At 42.0% G+C, this 20753-nt stretch overlaps 1 protein-coding gene across 2 annotated transcripts in view; it reads right to left on the minus strand.

Annotated features, from left to right (window-relative positions):
* EGFLAM (EGF like, fibronectin type III and laminin G domains) overlaps window positions 1-14434 on the minus strand; it is a 72849-nt gene extending 58415 nt beyond the window's left edge. For both annotated transcript variants that reach the window (XM_053932759.1, XM_053932758.1), the window contains exon 1: window positions 14294-14434. In XM_053932759.1, the coding sequence (XP_053788734.1) occupies window positions 14294-14402 (109 nt within the window). In that variant the 5' untranslated portion in view covers window positions 14403-14434. The remainder of the gene's footprint in view (window positions 1-14293) is intronic.
* Between the last annotated feature and the right edge of the window lie 6319 nt (window positions 14435-20753).

Genomic DNA, 20753 nt, shown 5'->3' on the forward strand with positions numbered 1-20753 from the left:
TGAATTATTCACTTAGCCCTAGAAAACACTACTATCTCCAGGTTGCAGATGATGAAAGAGACACAGAGAGCCAAACAGTGACCTCAGTTATACTGGCCTATAAATTGTCACTGTGGAGTAAATACAAAGCCCTGGACTGTGCCAGGGAAAACAAGAGCAAGGAGCCAGAGAGGCCTATATTTTTTCCCTCCCTGTTTAGTTCTTCCTAGAAGTTAGGGAATTCCCCGAACACAACAGGGATATGGCTGGGTGCTTGCTCGGGAACCAGGCGTAAGCACCATCAGCCCTAGCCCTGTCTTTGCAAGCAGCTTCAGGTGATGGCCAGCGCTCACCACACCACTGCATCCTGTCCTCTCTGAGACAGAGCCGTGCAACAGGCAGGCACATGGCACTCACACTGCAGGGGACCTGCTGCCTCATTCCCAGACCAGGAGCCAAGAGGAAAAAGAAAGCCAGTGGCAGCTGTGACCCATGCACAGAGTTATTTCCTGGGGAGGCTAGATGGCAGTCCCAGAGTCCTCTGCTGTCACCACTCCTAGCCTGACAGCTCAGTGATGTGCATCTGGGGATTCAGAGTCACTTCTTATTGCATTCCAGGTTGTCAGAATTTCTCACAACCTGGCAGAAAGTAAAAAATGTCCACTTCTGGACTGAACTTTCCCTTTGCAGCCATGGCAAACTGATGGCAGGATCTGACACAAGCATTCTTTATGGCACAGAGCTGCAGATGTCATGGCTTTTGAACAACCATATCAAAGCGGTTTGTCAGGTGACCACAACTGCTGCAGCACATGTCACTGCTCTACTGACAAGCCATTTTGAGATAAATCTGAGCTTAATGTATTTTGCATGATTTTACAGAGCATCATGTATTATGCACACTAAACACAGACATTGAAGCTGGTCTAAACATTTATGTCTTTATGTCAAATGTCACGTTTAGACTATTAAAAATAATAAAAAGTTTTCAAGGGTAAAACTCTTGGGGTATTTGTAGTTTCTCCTACAACTGGGTCAGAAATACCTCTTCTCAAAACTCAGTGTGAAACCTTTGTTAATCTGGTAGCACCAGGCACAAACAGAGCCTCGTCCCCTCTGCACCCTGTGGATTGGGAATCTGCAGACAAGTGAGACATATCCACTCCTTGTACGTGCTCTGAAGATCTGCCTGAGTGATGATCCCCCTGCCAGTGCCCTCTGCAGTTGGGTCAGTGAATACTTAAGAAGGCATGGAGATTTGCTCTGATCATAAAGAACAAGGAGCCAATTTATATAAACAATAAAATTTAACACGTTTTGTACAAACACAGTCGTTCTCCTTTCTGGCCCATCAGGCACAGAAAGTTCAATTCTGTCCAAAATGCTTTTATGGTAATGGAAGCAATGATTCCAGTGCCATGCAAAGAAGCCATTAATCAAGGGGATGCACTCTCACACGTATTATGTCTATACACTGCAAAACTATATCAAACACAAGAACTTAATGAGGATTTAGCCTCATTAGATAAACAATGTTGAGCTGACAATGTTGTGCTTACTTTTCTGCTTACATCTACTTTCCTTCCCGTCTATACATCTTTGGCTCTATACTTCTAAAAATATGCAAAAACCACCAAACCAGTAAAAAAGTCACCAAACAAGCTCTCCAAGTAAGCTGAAGAATACATAAGAGATGGAGTAAATTTTGCCCTTTCAAAATGACCATTATTTAAATTTCTGCTTCACAAAAGCAAATCAAATTAAAAATTGTGAAAATGTTTATTATGCCTTCAATACAAGTGTCACTTCCATTGTGGCTCTCACTGCTACATACAGCAGCCTCTGCCCATATATTAAACACCCATGGGCTACCATCAGGGTGGCCACAGGCTAAATGTGTGCCTCCTGGGAATAGTCCCCAGCCTGGGCCCATCAATGGTGTTATCCTTTACTGCAATGAACAGATGAAATTCTTTGCTGTGAGGGTGGTTAGGCACTGTCAGAAGTTGCCCAGAGAGTTTGTAGATGTCCCAGTCTTGGCAATGCTCATGGCCAGGTTAGATAAGGCGTTGAGCAACCCAGTCTAGTCGGAGGTGTCCCTATGGCAAGGGGATTGGGATTTGATGGTCTTTAACGTCCCTTCAATCCCTTAACATTCTACCATTCTATGATTCTATGTACCAGTGCCTCTGGGTGTTCCTTGCCATCACTGAATCCACTAGCAGAAATGTCACTTCCACATCTGCCCTGTGATTTCATGCAGTTACCTTGAGCACACACCTTGAGTAGAAACATTTCCAGTGAATCCACCCTCTGCTCCCAGGCCAACCATGCTGGCCTTGTGCAGGGCTCAGGAGCAGCCACTTCATCTGGATACTTTCCTCCAGCTACTGCAAAAAAACTGCTTATGCAGGAAGCTCTTCCTTCCTTCCTTCTAGTCCTGGACTGAAACCTAAATCTTACTACAGTATCTTACTACAGTGATGAACAGTTGTGAGAAAAAAACTCAACTTCAAACCAAATACATTTCTAATGTTCATAAGCTTCACATTTGAAACACTTTGGATGAATTGGATAAAGCTCATCCCTACTAGTATATACTACTACTACTACTACTACTACTACTATTACTATTTTAGAGCAAATTTCAAAACTGATTCAAATTTTAAATTAGATTAAAAGTATTAGTGATTGCAAACAGTTCTAATCTTAAATACCGATCAATTGAATCTCTGAAAGGATTTATGTTAGAAATTTTTCTTTTAGAATTTTAATCATATTTTGAATTTAATCTTTTCTTTTTAGATGTTGTTGCTGTATCAAGGCATAGAGGTAGTCACAGGTACTTGCAGATCCTGAAACAACATGCAAATTCACTGATACAATCCACATGCAATAATACAGTAATACATTTAAGGGAAAATAGACGGTTAATTTCATCTTTATGAATTTGTAGTTTAGAAAATCAAAATCTTTGTACTACATTTTCTGTATTACTCTTAACAAGACAGCATAAGCCAATGAAAGGAGATAAGCATTTCACTATTTTACTGGGTAACAGCCTAAGAGGTACTGACTGAAGGGCTCCTTATTTTCCAGGTTGATGTGGAATCTGAAAAAGTGCATCACTCAAACACAAAAACATTGTGATTTCCTTTGTGTCTCCCATTTGTGTCCCGTGAAACAAGTGAAACTTGTTGATGAAATGCTAGCTGTCACTAATAACATGTCACAATGTAAGAAAAGAGGAATTAAAAAAGTTCAAGAAAAACAATTCAAACTAATTCTAAATTGAAGTTTTCAGAAAAAAAACCACTTTCCAGAAATACCTCTGCATTTCTTCTGTTTGAAACATTATTAGTGTTCACCAATTCACAAAAAATACCTCCCTATGAATTTTATTAAAATAGCATTTTATCATTGCAATAGCTGTTTTCAAGGGATAAAAGCTTGTCCACTCCAAGAGGTGAAACTGAAACTCTCTCACTGAAATATTGTTGAAATTCTTATTAATTAAGCAATAAACAGTGATAAGGTCTTTTGCTTCCTTTATTTTACAGACTGAAAGTTATGCAAACACCACAGTGGAAGGAAGGCAACATGACAAACTGAAGAGTTCAGGAAATTCTAAATTAAAAAAGTATGCCATCTTTAAATTTCTTTGAAGCCTTTTCCAGCTCCCACTGCCCAGCAGCAGTATGTAAGAGAGCAGGAATTTTGCAGCCACAACAACTACAAAGGACAAGTATTTGAAACTGGAAAATCTTAGCCAGCCTGTCCTGGTTCTGCACCCAGAGCAGCAGCATCCACACACTGAAAATCTTGATAGTTGTTTCCCTGAATGAATCACCTACCACTGCATCAGATCCTGCAGCACAGACGGCAGGTAACATGGCTCTAGAGAGGCACCATGGTTTTTGATTCAAACCACAGTGCACAAATCTTTGGAGAGGCTAACCTGACCTTCATTAGTCCTTTTAAAATACTGCAAAAGAAACCACAATGAAAAAAAATCTCTCAACATTTTAATAAATAATAGGCTTGGACTCATGTGATGTTTTGTTGATGTTTATATAGCATCTGTTATCTGCCCCAGGGACAACTGAGGTGACAGTCACTGGGATTTTTATAGCCCAGTGAAGGGGAATGAAGGATACAAAGCTCAGAACTTAAGCTACAGTGCAACACCGCAAATCCCATTAAGAACGAACAGGCACAATGTCACTGGTGGATTTGTTGTGGCTTTTCCTGCTGTACCTTGGCCCTGCAGATCACTGAACAGGAAGGCAGCAAGGGGATGTTCTCTCCTTACACTCCTTCTTGGAGCAAGGCTCTGCTCCCAGGAAGGCTCCAGCTGCAGCAAAGGGAATGAGAGAGAGGTGAGGCCTGCACAGTGCAACAGTGACTTCAGGACTGAAAAGGAAAACTAGTAACTACTTTTTAAAAAAAAAAAACTTTTGGAGAGCTATATATAAAAATTTCTGGCTATGGATGGTTATGCCCTGGACACACTTTTGAAGAATTCCTTGTGCTGAACCAAAGGTCTAGTTTGTATCTGTCTTGCCCTAGTCAAAATGAGCACATCAGGCAATCTCTAGGCAACTCTTACAGGCTTGTGTTTTTAATAATTACTGCTCAGAGGCCAGTTTGATTCACAAAAGGGTATATGTTCATACCTTGTACCTGCACCTGGATAACTTGGTGAAATATTTCACCTAATGGAAGCATTTTCCACTTCCAGAGGAAATGGAGTATAAGTACCTGTAAAAACCCCCACCAAGACACTCCACTTGCATAACTTCCAGTGCATTTCTGGAAGTCTGAGTCAAAATCTAAAGCTTACTCCGCTAAAACCAGGCTTGTGCTTTGCCCATTGAAGGTCCAATGCTGGAGCATGGCTGTCCTAGCTCCTGATATCTCTGCAGCACCTTGGCCTGGCAGAGGAAATTGGTAACCAGGTTCCTGTTCTTGGAGAAGGGATGGGACATCACTGAGGCTCTCTTTTCCCTTCTCCAGCCTACAAGTTGCTTGAATGCAAAGCTCAACATTTTTCCTGGCTTGGGATTTCCTGTCTGGGCTCCAACCTGCCTTGTCCCTGCAGATGTATCCAGTGACTGGCAGGCTGCAGCCAGTCCTGCCTGCTGCCAGCACACTGCCTGCCCTGCCATGGCCTGCCTTCTCATCAGCTGCTTCAGCAGTTTTCAAATAATTTTGAAAAAATGTGTCTAAGAGATTTAACTTAAGTGCCAGAAGGTAGCTGACATCAAGCAACAGTACTTGATGTTGTAATGTTGTACACTGTCTGTGTAATAGACTTCTGCAATCAGTGGGACGGGCTGCTTAGGAACCGGCATGCCAGTAGCATATCCTGGCATCTCCTCCCACCTCTTTTGTCTCATGGGTTATGCATCCAAGGTGTTAGGAAGCACAAATACTGGAGGAGCTTCATAAACCACAGCACCTCGAAAAGTAAAAAGGCCAGTGAAATTGTAAAAAATGCCAAATAACTTGAAAATTTGTTATCCCATCAATTAAAATCACTTATTTTTCAGGTGTTTGCTGTCCAAACCTTATTAACTCAATAGAACACAATGGTAAAATTGTTCATGACAGTTGAAAAGTGTTCTCCTTGATGATTGGTTCACTTTATCTACTACACATTTCTTTCTTGCTGAAACCCAGAACAAAACAGCTCTTGAAGAAACATCTTACTTGGTACAAGAAAATAATTAAAGGGGAGCTTCCTGAATAGTGGTCAGATAGAAAAAAATTACAATCAGACAATCACACATGCATTACGTACACACATGCAAAAAGATTAAAGTGTAAAGAGGACAAAGCTGACCATGTGACAGGCAACAAATGTGCAGGGGGAGGATGTGACATACAGCATTTGGGTTCCCATAATCCTTCCAAGTCCTGAGTGACTGTTTTGAAGCTCATTATTCATGGACACAAATGATCTGGTCCTGCCCCAGAAAGTATCACAAAAATCAGCGTGTGGGTTTATCTCTGAGGTTCTGGCACAGGCCTCACAGAGACAAAGTGAAGCAACCTCCCACCAAACACTTTATACTGATCACAAAGCCAGAAAACACTCATTTCTCTGTAGAAAGCAGAGTAGCTGGTCCAGTTGGTGTTTTCAGTCTATGACAAGGTGGAGGAGAGCTCAAAGGAAGTTAAACCTGCAAGATGAAACAGATGTTTTCAGAAGATCCTCGTGACGTTCTGCAAAATCACAGAGGGAGTGAGGCTGGAAGGCACATTTGGAGATCACCTAGTCCAAACCCCTGCTCAGAGCAGGCTCAGCTGCACCAGGTTGTCCAAGACTTTGCATAAAGAGGTTTGAATATCTCCAAGGACAGAGACTCCACAACCTCTCAGGCTAAATTCTCAGTCACCCTCACAGTAAAGAAGTATTTGCTCACATCAAAGGGAATATCCTGCTTTCCCTTTGCGTCCATTGCCTCCAGCCCTGTCACAGGGCACCACTGAGAAAAGCCTACCTCCATCTTCATTACTCTCACATACACTTGGTGATTCCTACAAGTATTTTATTTCTGAAGAAAATCTGGCATCTTCTCAAGGAGCAGGAAATTCTTGCCCAGCTCAGTTCCTCCATAAGAAATTTCAATACCTTCTGCAGTCAGCAAGTCTCTCCATTCACCAGCACTATCAGTAAAACCAGAGGAAATTCTTTGTCTATACTAAGTGACTGAAATAACTGTGGTTTTTAAACCTGAATCCCTGCACTGATTTAGTGTGGGACATGGCCTGTGCATTCAAAGAACCAGTAACAAGCAGCAGGATGTGAGAGCTAAGAGACTGAGAGGGAAGGACAAAACTCTCTTTGGTGCAAGAGACAATGAGACATGGAAATATATCCCAGCATAAAGAACAAATACACAGCGCAGAAAATAGCACATGACCCAGGCACAGCAATGATGTCCACACAACTAGTATCTAATGCTCCCTAATCCTCTCAAAGCATTCCCTGCTCAGTGTCTCCTGCAGCCTGTAGAGTCCAACCCTTTGTCCCAAACTTCTACCAGGGCTAACTCATGCAAACCATGCGCCCTTTACTTGGCATCAGTTGGTCCAAACAATTCACTTTTTTTTCCCCTTTAAAGCCATTTTAGGTGTTGTCGTGTTCTTTGTCCAGAAGTCCTGAAAGAATTGCTTATATTCTGCCGGGTTCTTCTTCCATCCTATGACCCTATAGCTCTGCAGGAGTAAATGGCTGGAAGGCCCTCATCTCACCCTACTGAGTGAGTCCTTTGGCACATACATGGATAGAGAAACAGTTCTTCACTGCAAAGTTCAACTCTGCCATTGTGACTGATCAATTAAGATGGGAACATTAGCAACCTGCACACCACAGGTTCATGTGGGAATGAGAACATCATGAAATGGGAACAGGAACTAAAAATGCCAGCAGGACATCAATCTCCATGCATGGCTGCAGTATCAACTGCAATGCAAACATCTCTGTAAACAATCATCTTCATAAAATGCCTTCTTATTTTTGGAAACATGTTACCTTCTCCTGTAATTGTCTAGAAAGCAGAATATGAAAGAGAGCTCACATTTCAGTTCCAAGGAACAGATTTTGGCTTCTGCAATCTCTAATCAAACCACAAAAACTTTGGTTCTTGACATGTACTTTCCATCATCTACAGTTTGACGGGTTTTGTTCATAGTTTTGCTTCCTTCTTTTTTCCTAAAATTATATTCTAGTTGAAATGTTCCATGCATAAAAGCAATTAAACTTGAGTGAAATACTGTATAATTTTTGCCCTTAGGATTTTTTATCAGAAGATTTTTAAGCACAGAAACACAAAGCCAGTCTTGATTTAAAACATTGTATTAAATGGTGCAACAGTAACTCTGGCAGAGCAGAAAGATCAGAATGATTTCTATATTTGAAAGAAGTATGATCAACATTCACAGGATGTTCATTTCCCATCATTTTAGAAAGACAATTTTGCAAGTTCCAAATGTACATAAGTATTGATATATACCATCATTTTCATAGATGCCAGCGATTTTAACCTACTTTTAAAATTGAGAGAGGTGTTATGAGTAATCTGTCTTGGGATTCTTCCAGCTTCAGAGATCTTTCTGTGCAAACAACACTGGACTGACTCTGAGGATGTGGCGAAACTCAGAACCACTCAGTGTCTTCTTCTCAGAACTGTTCTTGACACGGCTGCTACCTGCACTGTTATATAAAATGTGTTTATTAGCTGTAAGGTTAACACATATATGGGGAAAGACCCCACTACCTGGGGATACACTCAGAAAGCCATGTGGTTTAGCACCTCCATATAGTTTATATTTCCTAGCTTTAAAAAATTATCCAGGATAACTTTGGCGATGCTTGAGTGAGACATCTTTTTAAGAAAAGAAAGCCAATGCATCTTGGCTACCCACCTACAGGGATCCAACCCAAGAGAAGAAAGGGTTTCTCCCATGACCACATAGCTGTCCTCTCCGTTTTGAACAAATGTCTCCTTTTATCAATAATGTGTGGATTCCTTTTTTCATTAGAGGCTAATATCCTGAGGGACTTCCCTCAACAGTAGTCTTTACTCCTGGGTGTAGCTACCCTATGTTCAGTGGAAGAACTGGCATGAACTTGGTGTATTTCACACTATACACCTCTTACCTGCAGAGTTTTATGTATCATCACACAGCACATCATTATCTAGATTTGAGTTAGGCACCTGGTTGTGCAAAAGCTTTCCCCCTAAGCCTTCAATTTTCAGTGGCTTATGCCCTCCTGAAGCAGGTACTTTCAAAGATGAATTCTGGTGTGCTTGTTCTCAGCTCAGTGGCTCTGAGAAGTCTGAAAAAGTAATGTTGATATCTTGCTGTGGTTTGGATGGTCATATTATATGAAATAACTAATCCCGTTGTCTGTCATGTGTAAGCATCTTCATTAAAAGTAAAAAATAAAAGAAAATAAAATCTTGCCTAGCCTTATCCAAAAGTATTTCTTTTCAGCTGGAATTAGTCATGAAGAACAGGTCTGGGGATTTGTTTGGTTTGTGGGAATTTTTTTTAGAGAGATCAATTGTTTGCACAAAAAACAATTAAGAAATTTCATTCAAGATCACACATCTAACATAATCTCCTGTGTCTCTGTGATTTAGGAAGTCTTTTGTTATGCCACCATCACACTGATAGATATGGCGCTCAACTGTAAACTCAATAATGAAATAATAAACTCTGCAAAGACCTACTCATGGTTGTTTGCTTAGATTACAGGTATCTTTAATATCCTTTAATGACTTTTTAATATGGTAATCTTTCTATAAGCATTTTAGAGTTTCATTTTCTTGTGATGGAAAAGTTGTGAAAAGGTCCTATCAGCCCTGTTTTGAGGACATGAAGCAATGATAGTCACCTTTTTGAAATTAATTTTATTTTCAATTTTAAAAAAGAGCATAAAAAGAGCATAAATACATATTGAAAGAGCATAAATAGAAACATGCAAAAATTTGAGTCCCAATTTAAGCATGACCTGAGGAGTTAAAAACTTCCAAGTATTCTCTCAGCTAATCAGTGAGTTTCAAGGGGCACTGAAGAGAACTCATCCACTGAAATTTTCCAGTTTAAGAAAACAAGGTACTATTCTGTTCCTCAGGATGTTATTTGGGTGACTAACATTCAGAATCCCTGCCACTAAGTTTAAGGTGAGCATGATTGCTGGATGTGTTTGCTTCTAATAGGCTGTAAACAGTACACACTGCTGTGTCCTGTCTAGTCCAATGTCACTGAGAGAAAAAGAGGGTTTTTTTCCTCAAGATACACCAGAAGACACTGTGAAAAGACACATTATCACTCAGTTAAAGCCTGGGAGCATTGACTAAAATTGGTACAGCTATGATGAGCACCCTATAGGAGTAATTTCACTGTCTAATGTGGCATGGCTGGAAAAGGCTAAAAGTATAAAATCATTCCATTCCCATTTTTAAAAATAACAATCTGGCCTGTGAAGGACTGCCAAGTCATCAAAGACAGTCTGTGACAGTCTCAAGGCAGAAAGATTTCCCAAGGATCACTCTAGTGCCCTAACTCCAAAACAACCCCTCCTCTCCAAGGCATCACTGTGAATTCCAGTATCTGGTATAGAATGTCTTGGCGAATTTTACCTTTCTGAACACTGGTGAAAGTCTGAATAGTCATTTTAGACCTTGGCATTGGCAAAATGGTGCCAATGAAAAACATTTACTGAAAGTTTCCTTGTACAGAAGAAGATTGCAATTTCATGGTGGAAAGGGCACAAGACATTTTGCTGCAAGTGAGACTAACTAAAGTCAGAAAACATACTTCAAAATGAGTAACAGTGACACACAGAGTAACATGCTCAAGTGGACCAATTCACCACATTCCTATTGCTGCCCTGGAAGTATTATCAGAATGCTCCTATCTGTATGACGTGGTGATGTGATTGGTTTTAGAATTTACTAGATCATGGACCCCAGAGGTACAAGAGGAAGTCCAATCAAAATGAGAATGTCGCACAATGTTGTGACGCAGCTTACACCTTAAGGTGACAAAAACAACAAATACATATATAATGAGTGCTTGATTCTATTGGTGTTGAATAAATCAGGCATTTTTGAAACTGTAAGACAATGATACTAATCTTCCCTCAAATAAATTATTCACATCTTCTTTATTAGTTCTAGCTCACAGATATGCACTGTCTCTGACAGCTCTACATCCCTCACATTAGGAATAATTCAGCTTCCAAGTCATTCCTCTTCTCAGACACTTCACATCTTCAAATCAACCTTACCCTTGCATGCTTTACATGTGGGATTTATTACGACAGTGAATAAGAATTCATCCTATTGCTGTTCCAAAAAACTGTAATATTTAAAAACTCAAATAAGAACCTTCTTTGCATTTTTCCTATCTGTAGACCTGATTGCAAGGCAGTTTGATCTATTTTGATACATAAATATGGCTAGACCTTCAAGAGTGTTCTTTATATAGCAGCTCTTATTATAGTTACATTTTCTAAAAAATTCAAGTATCCCAGTGCCAAATCCTGACAAAAAAAAAAAAAAAAAGTCATTTACTATAGTGCTGACCAAGGATCTGTACTCTTTTGAAACTCTGGCCCTGGTATTGAGTGCTACTCTCTTGTAAAGTCTTCAGACTTTAACTGGTCTGATTCCTCCAGCATTTACACAGAAAGCTGATGATATCTACTGCTATGGACATTTGGGAAAGAGATACAAGCCAAATTCTTTATTTATATGAGCTGGTAAGCATAATATATTTATAAAAGGAGAAGCATTCCTGAGCATCAGTTATGATTATTTTTATTCTCCATGCAGACCAACTTACCCATTTTATTATTCTACAGGGCACTGGAATTTTACACTCTTTTATTAAAGAAGCATCAATGCAATACAGTGCAACAACTTTATGCCATGAACATCCACAGGACTGGTCAGCTCTTTCCCCTAAAATTCTCTAAAATCACACAACCATTAAAATTAAATACTGTGTTTATATTAGTAGCAGAGTAACACACTGGGAGCTAGATTCAGACTATTCTTCAACCAGCTGAAACTTGAAACAGAGATGGCAAAAACCTGTGCTTTTGCAGAAGGCAAAAACAAGAAAACAATATGAAAGCAGAAGTTTGAGTGCCAGCATCTGGGAGTACAAGATATAGAGAATCCCAGGCTAATCTGTTTCCAGCTATACTATTCACCACATGATGTCTAAGGATTTGTTTTAAGCCCATCCCAAAGAGTCTGTCATCCTGTTTTCTTGTCTCCAGAAAATGTATTATGTAACTGTAAATAAATGTTCAAATTATTTTAGCAGTCATCGGAATGTCTTGTATTTGAGTACAACAGCCTATTTCCCTGAAGATTAATTTAAGAAGTTGCATTTGTGGCCATTTTACTACATATTTTTAACTTCACAAACAGATTTCTCACTTTGCTGCTTTCTTGGGATTACAGAACTGATCTTTGTAAGCTAAGCCCTGAACTGAAACTTGGGAAAAATGGAGATCCATTTTACTATCTTTTTTCCTTTGATCCACAGGACCTTCAATTCAGCTTCTGTTGTTGAAGATCAACTGGTTTTATGACTTCTCTCTTGATATAACCTCTTGCTTTCACCTCAGTTAAAATTCCTGTACAAGTCTCACTTCTATCACTATTAAAAGGGCAAAATGAACAAAAAAAAAATCCTGAAGAACTTTTTACTATTTTATCTCTTTTTTACTCACTGAATGTGTAATTTTGGATGTATGAGTAAATGATAGCCCTTTTCCACTCTTAACCACCCAGCATGATATGCTGCAAAACAAGGCAGAGATGTTCCAGCTACTTGAAACCTGTTCTGAGTGTTTTGAGAGTAACATTTCACAGTAAGGACCCAGTCATGGGATACTTGGGAGCCCTCAATTCCAACAGTCCCCACAAAATGCAGATGGGATTTAAATCATATATATATATATATACTGCACACAATCTCTGTGGGGGATCTCCCTCTTCAAATCTTGCTACAAGTGGATTTTCAAATGTTTGCACAGATTTTGAAAAAATTTTGTCCAATAAAACTCATTACTTCTTCAGCAAAAGAAGCATGAAAGGAATGACTGAATCAATCAGTGAATCTGAAGCATCTTATAAAAATTAACATAAAAAGTGTGCTAACAAAAGTAAGGCAAACACAATACAAACATATTAATTAATTTCTTTCACAACACTACAGTTAAATTTCCAGGCTTTAATGTGTTTTAATTTAATGCACAGAAATACATTTTCCCCAGGTCTGCCATTCTCCTGTGACTAGGGGAAACAAGTACAACAGTATGTTACAATCAAAGAATATTTTAAAATATTTACACATTTGCCTCCCCAACTTCACATATCCAGTATTTTTAATGCAAGCTACTAATCATCTCATTCATAATGACTGCCTAATTTCCTCAAGTACTTAATGGTGGCTATTATGAAAACCAAGGATCATGGGACTAGATCCCTAAGAAACAAGGTCAGACCAATAAAATTAGCCATCTGTCCAGTAAGGTTTTTAAGCTCAGGCTGTATTTAAGTATCAAGTTTCCAACTGTACAGGCATTTGTTTTCTTCTCATATGAGCAAGAAAAGGCACAATAGTGATTCTAAAAACCAGCAATAAAAATCTTTCAATACTGTGGGATAGATACAAAAAGGATCTAAATCTACAAACACTTTGTGAGATGAGGCAGAATTTACTAAACTTTTTGTATTTTCAGCTGAACTGATCTCAGTGAACTCAGTGATAAGACTCGGTGTTGGTCACAAAGACTCCAGGACAGTCACAGTGTTTGAGACAGTCCTGGGCATAGTTTTTTTCTCTTAGCACCACAATTTGTAAAGTATACAGAATGTCAAACTTCACTATGCACCATGCCTCATCTCATTGTTTACATTTTACCTTACTGTTTCATATGCTGCAGACTGTAAAAAGGTTTTAACAGACTCGGGGTTTTAACTTTCAACCTCTAAGGACTGTGCAGGACTTCCTTGATCAGCGTGCAAACGTCCCGCCGACAGCGGTGGGAATTCTCCCACAGGACAGAAGCAGGACCAGGAGGCAAACCACATCATGCTTGGTACACGACAGCTACATTTTTGAGACTAAATCATTGCTTTTCTAGTAATTTTTCCTTCGCATTTACTACTTTGTGTCTCAGGCTATTCGCTGCCACACATACAAATGTCACAGCCACGGAACAGCCTCCCTGACAGGTCACCCCTGACTGGCTTAGAGGTTCACCTGACTTCTAACTCTGCTCACGCCGCACCGCAGGTTACGGCATCCAGGGAAAACCGGCTAAAAATTTTTCCGATTTTTTCCGCAGTAGCTGCAGCCTGGTCCTGGTTTGTAAACCGAGAGCGCCCACCGGCACTGGGTGTAAGATGTCGGAGGAATCGGGTCATACACCGATCCCGCAACTTCACGGGTCCCTGCTATTGCCTGGGCATCCTCTTTTCCCCGTGAGAGGGCGGCAGGGGCTCGCAGGGAAGGGCGAGGAGCGGCGGACGCCCCACCGGTCGCCCGGAGCTCCCGGACGAGCTCCCTGACCGGGGGCGCGGCGGCCCGACCTCCAGCCCTGCTGCCCACCCGGGGGCTGCCGCCCTGCTGCCCACCCGGGGGCTGCCGCCCGGCCTCGCTGCCGCCTGTGCCCGACCCGAGGCAGCCCTAGTGTCAAAGGGACGCGGAACTTCGCCGGTGCAAGCGTGTCGCGGGGCGGGCACCTCTCGTCTGGCGCCGCCGCCCGTCCTACCTTGCCGGCGGGGGATGTTCCTGCGCGGCGTGGCCGCACATCCGATGCACGAAGCCAGGAGCAGCACCAAGGCGAGGCAGCGGCGGTGACAGCCGCCCGGCACCTCCATGTGCGCCGAGTCCCCCCGCCCGAGCGGGGAGCTGGGGCCGCTGGACGCGGGCGAGGGGCGCCGGCGCCGCCGCGCGTCCCCTCCGGGCGGCAGCCGGGTGCGGAGCGGAGCCAGGGCGGCAAGGAGCGGACAGCGGCGCTGGGACGCGCGCCGGGCAGAGACGCGCGGGGACGGAGGGAAGCGGGGAGGAGGCTGGGTCCGGCCCTTTGATGGGATTACTGCCGCCCGGCGCGGGGCACGGCTCGGCACCTCCCCCGCGGGGCGCCGCCGCCCCGGCTCGTCCGAGCCAGCCCCGCTGGAGGGGTCGCGGCGTCCCCTGCCGGGAGACCCCCGTGCCGGCGGGGTCGCTCGGCAGTCCGGCCCTGCCCGCGGGGACGGTGCTCAGAAGCCACCCGTAGATACTTTGGGGCAGTGTGTCACCCCTTCCTCAGCGAGGACCCCTGCCCTCCCCCACCCCGGGCCCCGTTCCGCCCTAAGGGACCCCAACTCCAGTGCTGCCCTCCCCAGGGAGCATTCGCATTTGACACGGGTTTCTTCCTTTTTTTCTCCCGAAGGTACGGGCATGAAATGCTAGCCAACTGCTGGGGCGAAGGCGAAGCTAGGAAGAGGATTTGGTGAGGAAATTGTTGCTGAATTAAGAGGATAAATTAAGTTTAATCCCCCCTCCCAGATGGAGGCTGAGACCTATCCAGCCACTCAGACTAATATAGTCTCCCTGTGGAGATTACAGGGGATGGAGAGGGCAGGGGGAGGAAGGCAAAGGGAAGTGTTGAAGTTTGACCATACCAGAAAAACAACTGAGATAAGCAAGAAATCCAAAGCGTCTCTCCAGAGCAATGAAACATTGGTGGGATGAAGGACAAAATTCACTTGGTTCAGTATCCCATCTTTGAAATTTGAAAGACAGAAGTGCAGAAACTTTGTCTTAGCAGACATGAGATTATCTGTCCTCTGCTCCCAGTCTCATCCTAATCTTGGTTACTTAGAGATCAGTATAAACCCTGAAACACCAGAGTTGTTATGTCTTGAGGGTTTGTGTGTGCTTTGGTTTGGAAATTTGCTTCATTTGTTTATTTTGCTGTTTGCTTTGATAGCTTTCAGTGTGTTTGATGTCCATATAAATTATGTATGTTTATACAGTCTCTTTGTGAATCTGTAAAACTGATACTCTGTTCAATGAGTTCCATGCTGTAATTTTATGACGTGTGGAGAAAAACCAGGAAGAGATCAGAAGAAAAACTGTCTCTCTGCGGGAGCAATGCTGATATAAGAAAATAAGGAAATCTGTACTTCTTTAGGGTATGAGAGGAGACAAGGAAATGGTGATGAAGTCCTTTTGGACAGAAGATCAGAGGGAGGGAGTTTAATCCTCTATCCTGTAAAAGAACTGCAAGTACCTCATGAAGAAGTTGGAGGCAGTAATCAAAGACTTTACAGGACACAGTGGAGAGGACAGCCCTTGCCTGCCTCAGGAAAGGAGAGGAGACAGAAAGTGGTCCCTTTAGAAAGGGCAGCATTCAAGTTTCAGAGTGATCACTGCCAGGAGAATATGCTCGAGGCTGCAGGAATTAAAGATGAGGAGTAGTTTTGTTAGTGTGATTGGGATGTCAGTGGTATGTCTGTCTCACACTCTTATCAGGCTGCCTTTGCAGAGACAGAGGAATTGCAGTACATGTGGGAGAGCTGCAGGACTCATGGCAGGAATTCCTGGCAGGGTCAGTAATTGTGGTGTGCTAAGAAACTGCAGTTCACAGGGCAGAGGATGAGCTCTGGACTCCATATTTGCCCAAAAGGCACATGAATTGCTCACTCATTGACAAAAATGGCAAGCAGATCACAGCCAAGGGTGGAGAAAAGCAAAGCCTGTCCTTTATATCCACTCCAAGTAATTGTTTGTACAGTGTGCTGTTGTCAAATTCATTACAATTTCTGCTTTTCTTCTTACTTGATCTCCTTCCTCCCTTCCTTCACTCCTCCATTGCCTTCCTCTGACTTTCTTTTCTGGCAGTACTCATAATAGCCACTGTAGTTTGTCTTCTCACATATGTCTACCTACCCAAAGTATTCTGTGATTGAGTTGTAGTTGGACATATTGAGGCCAAAATGATTGGAACGCCGAAGCTGATACTGCTGAGTATCAGGCAGTTGTAAAATTCAGACAGATTTTGTAATTTTAATTACCGTTTTAGGAGATTATCTCTGCAGCCATGCAAGTTGGCAATTTACCTTCTGCTGCGATGGAGCAGGATACTCAGTTCCGGATGTATGGAGAGGTGCTCTTCCTGAAAATCCTACCAACAAAGGTAATCTACCACAAGCCTGGTGAATTCCGCCTAAATAACAACGTCACTCCTAGTGGCTTTCTCACTGGTAAGATTTTTACGCTCTACTCATTGGCATAGACCCTGTTGTCTTCAAGTAGCATACTGATTAAAATTAATAAAACTTGGCATATATTTGTTAATGCAACCCCTGTCAGAGGGAGAAGCATTTTAGTGGAGTATGTAGAATTAAAGCTTAAAATTTTGTTTAAAAGATAAATGTATGCCTTATTGCTCATTGATCTTAGAGATGGCAAGATGAGTGAAGAGTTACATGAACTTTTGACAGTGATGATTTTTGGGAGATTAGACTGTTGCTGGGTTTTGTGCCTGTCACAGACCATCTTCTGAGATACATCATCATCTTACATCCTCCTTTATCATGGAGGAGTCTGTTGTACCAGAAAAGCAAAGTTACTAATTTTACCTCTTGTCAGCATATTCATCCAGCTGCTTCTCCTTGTCCTCACCTGAAACTTGTTCTGTCTGGATTTGGCATTAATCAGTGGTCAGCAATTTGATTCAGCCTTAGAGCCACCTCTATACCAGTGGTGAGATTTTTGTTTTGTTCCAGAGAATATGTAAAAAATCCTTCAGGTGCTTGGTTCTCCAGTGATTGTAAATACTTGTTGAAAAGGACCGAGGCACAGTCTTTCAACAGTCTATAAACCCAGGAGTCTAGTGGTGGTGGAGGCGGTTTTCCATCATTATCTCCTCCACTAGGGGAGATGCTAACTAAGCTAGCACATGAATTTGGATATACTAACCCTGTGTTCAGGTTGAACATTCCATTCTTTCTCTTGCTCTGTAGCTCTGGGAAGGAATCAGACACCAGTCCACAATGTTTCTTACTCAGTGAAGTGCCGCATCTCGTCCCAACTTTGCAAGAGCAGATCTCTTCCCAGCCCCGGCTAGCTCTTTTCGGGGCAATATGGCAGCGAGAGGCACTCTCTGCTGAACCCAGCAGGGCTTTAGAGAGTGCTTTCATGGGTCCAAGGACACTGCTGATCCCACCAGCAAGGAAGGAGGCGACCCCCTTCTGGGGATAGGTCCAAGATTTATTGTGACTCCGAGGAGAGCCCCAGAGCCCAAGAGCACTCAGAGAGCTCCCAGAAGACAGTGAGCTCTGGGCCTCGAGCAGGCCCTGATATAGAGTGGGCGGGAAACCTGATCAGCCAATGGGAGAAGCCATGGGAGTGGCCCTCTGAGGGAAGGACACCCGGGGTATGCACTGAGCAGGGAGGAGGAGAGGGACCCCAGGCCATGGTCCAGTCACCCAGCAACCCCGGCAGAATCCTCCAGACAAAGGGGAAGGGTGGACAAGTCACCTGGGAGGGGTCAGGGGCATGAGTCAGGGTTTTTGGGATTGATGGACACACAGGTGCTGATGGGAAAACCTGGGATGAACCAAAAAGGCACAAGGGGTGGGTACAGAGGGATAAACCATTTTGAACACACATACAGTGGAACCTAAAAACACAACTCCACAGTGAAGCAAAGGGATACAATACAGAGAATTTTCCCCTCACCTCTTTTCCTTAAGAGGCAATGCATGTGTTTCCAGCAATAGGGATGCAAGGAATAATGTCCTGGGAAGGCAGGAGAGAGTGTGTCTTATACTTCTATGTACTCAGACTCTTCTAAAAGCCTTACATCTGAAAGGGTCAACTTGATTCAGCTTGCAGCTACATTAGCCTATCCACATATCCACATATGATTTCCAAGTGCCCAAATCAAGAGCCACCCCTTTTCCTTGAAAATATTAAAATACATATAAATGCAAAGCTCCAAATATTCAATGACCATAATCTCCCTTTCAGGTTTTGGAGGTCCAGTGTAACAGGACTTCCTTTTTTTGGTGAATTTCCAAGTTGACACATCAAGACTCTCTAAGGAACATAGTGTGTTCAGTAGGCATCTAGACTGTGGGGACTGCTGGGCTCCAGGACAGTTTGGATAGGTGGTGATGAAGGATCTCTGAAGTCAGGTCTTTAGAACATGTGGTTTATTATAAAGGGTGAAGGGCCCTGCTTGGAGTTGCTAGCCGCAACCCGTGGCAGGCCCAGGGAGAGCGGGGGAGAGAGAGAAAGAGGGTTCCAGGTGAGCGTCCCAAGAGGAAGGTCCAAGAGGGCGTCCGGTCTCTCGGCCACACCTTATCAGGGGGCTTCAAGGTGGGCTGGGACAGGACTTGGGCCAATGGGGTTACAGACACCTGATACTTCAGGGGAGAGTTACAGGTGTGGAATGAACCATACGTTGGGGGGTGAGAGAGAACATTCCATTTGACCTTAGGATCTATCTGTAGGTAAAGGGCATTGTTTAATCAGAAGGGGGGATTGCTTTCAACTTGGCTGTATTATTGTTTTCAAGTTGCTCAGTAATTAAGGTTTGGTATTTCAAATCTTGTTCTCATCTCAATATCTGTATTTTCTGACTCTCTTTCCAGGCCATCATATTTATAGGGCTTTCCTATTTCATCTTCCCCAACACTAGACCATTACTCATTCATAGTTAAAAATAGATCCCCACACTTATTTTCAACACCTGATTTGTTTTACAATAAATCACTGTGGAAGGACCTAAAACAGGATGTTTACCCCAAAACTATTTGATAGAAGCAAGGATAGAGACTTTTGTTTGTGGGCAGTTAAGTGAGCAGATGGAGAGACTGGGTACCAGAACCTGGCCAGTGAGGTTAGCAGGCTTTTCCACTGTAATTCATGAGGGTAGAAGAGCCTTGTCTTTGCCTTGGAGTTTGTCTCCACTTGAAAGAAGAGTGTAAATTTATAACTTTTTTCAGAGTTGCTCAATATGTGGATACATTTAGTCCAGAATAGGATTAAAAGAAAAACAGTGATAAAGTCTTTTGAGATAGAAGTGTACAAATGGGGGCATCTCATGTTGAAACAGGATATTTTATACCTTTATAATTCTTTTTATGATGAGAGTATGGGGTCAGACTAAGACATTTGGAATCTCGACATGTTCATATTTATGAAGAATGGATTATTTTTTCATTAATTAAAGCTTTAAAACTTCTGTTGTTCTCACTCTTTTTTTTTTTTTTTAATAATCAACATTTTTTAAAAGAGAAATTCCAAATATGTAGCATTGTGTCAATTTGTTCATGATCCACTATAGATTTTTGTCAGGAGTTTTTCATAGGTTCTTCTTGAAGGAAGAGTGTAAACTGTTGACCTATTAAGGTCCTTTTAGTATGCCAAGATCACTATTTTACCATCCTGGTATTTATTCCAATGAGATACTGATTAAGACTTATGCCAATCTGTATATGTGTTAAATAGAATTATATAGAAGAAAAGATCTTTTTATTGACTTTAGTAGTTTCATACATTTATGGAAAATAGAAGGACTATTACTTACTAGCTTTCAAAATTAAATCTCACAAATATAATATCACTTAAAACCAGCAAACTTTATTTTAGCAAGTCACATTTAGTTTTATAGCAATAACAAACAAACAAATGGTAATTTGTATCTTGTTATTAAATTAGAAACCAGTGATATTTCATAAATGAATATATTTGTTACTTCTACTAATCTTTATAATAAATAATTGCCTAACTTACAAAATGCCATTTGGATCTGTATCTCAACTGGGCCTTCAAGGCTCTTTCTATCTCTGTGTTTTCCATAAGACAGTCTATGAAGCCCTGATTTAATTAATTTAGGGTAAGGAACCCAAGACAATCCCTGCCTGCCATTTACTGATATCTTAATATAGAAACAACTGTACATCAGACACATACTTCACATGTACATCTATTAAATGCTGAAAAAACAAGACCAAACAAACAGCATCAGCCTTTTCTTGTCACATTAATAAATATTTGACATATATTTACTACCCAAACTGACGGCTTTAACTCCATCATCCTTATCAAGGGCTCAGATTCTTTCTGTCCTCCACTGTCCCTCGTATGGACTGGCTGTAGCATTGCCAGAAAGCACACATGAGCATCTGCAAGCAATAACTGTGCTACAGAGAAGAGAATTTTTACAACCTTCA

This window comes from Vidua chalybeata, chromosome Z, assembly GCF_026979565.1.
Source record: "Vidua chalybeata isolate OUT-0048 chromosome Z, bVidCha1 merged haplotype, whole genome shotgun sequence".
Classification (NCBI taxonomy): domain Eukaryota; kingdom Metazoa; phylum Chordata; class Aves; order Passeriformes; family Viduidae; genus Vidua; species Vidua chalybeata.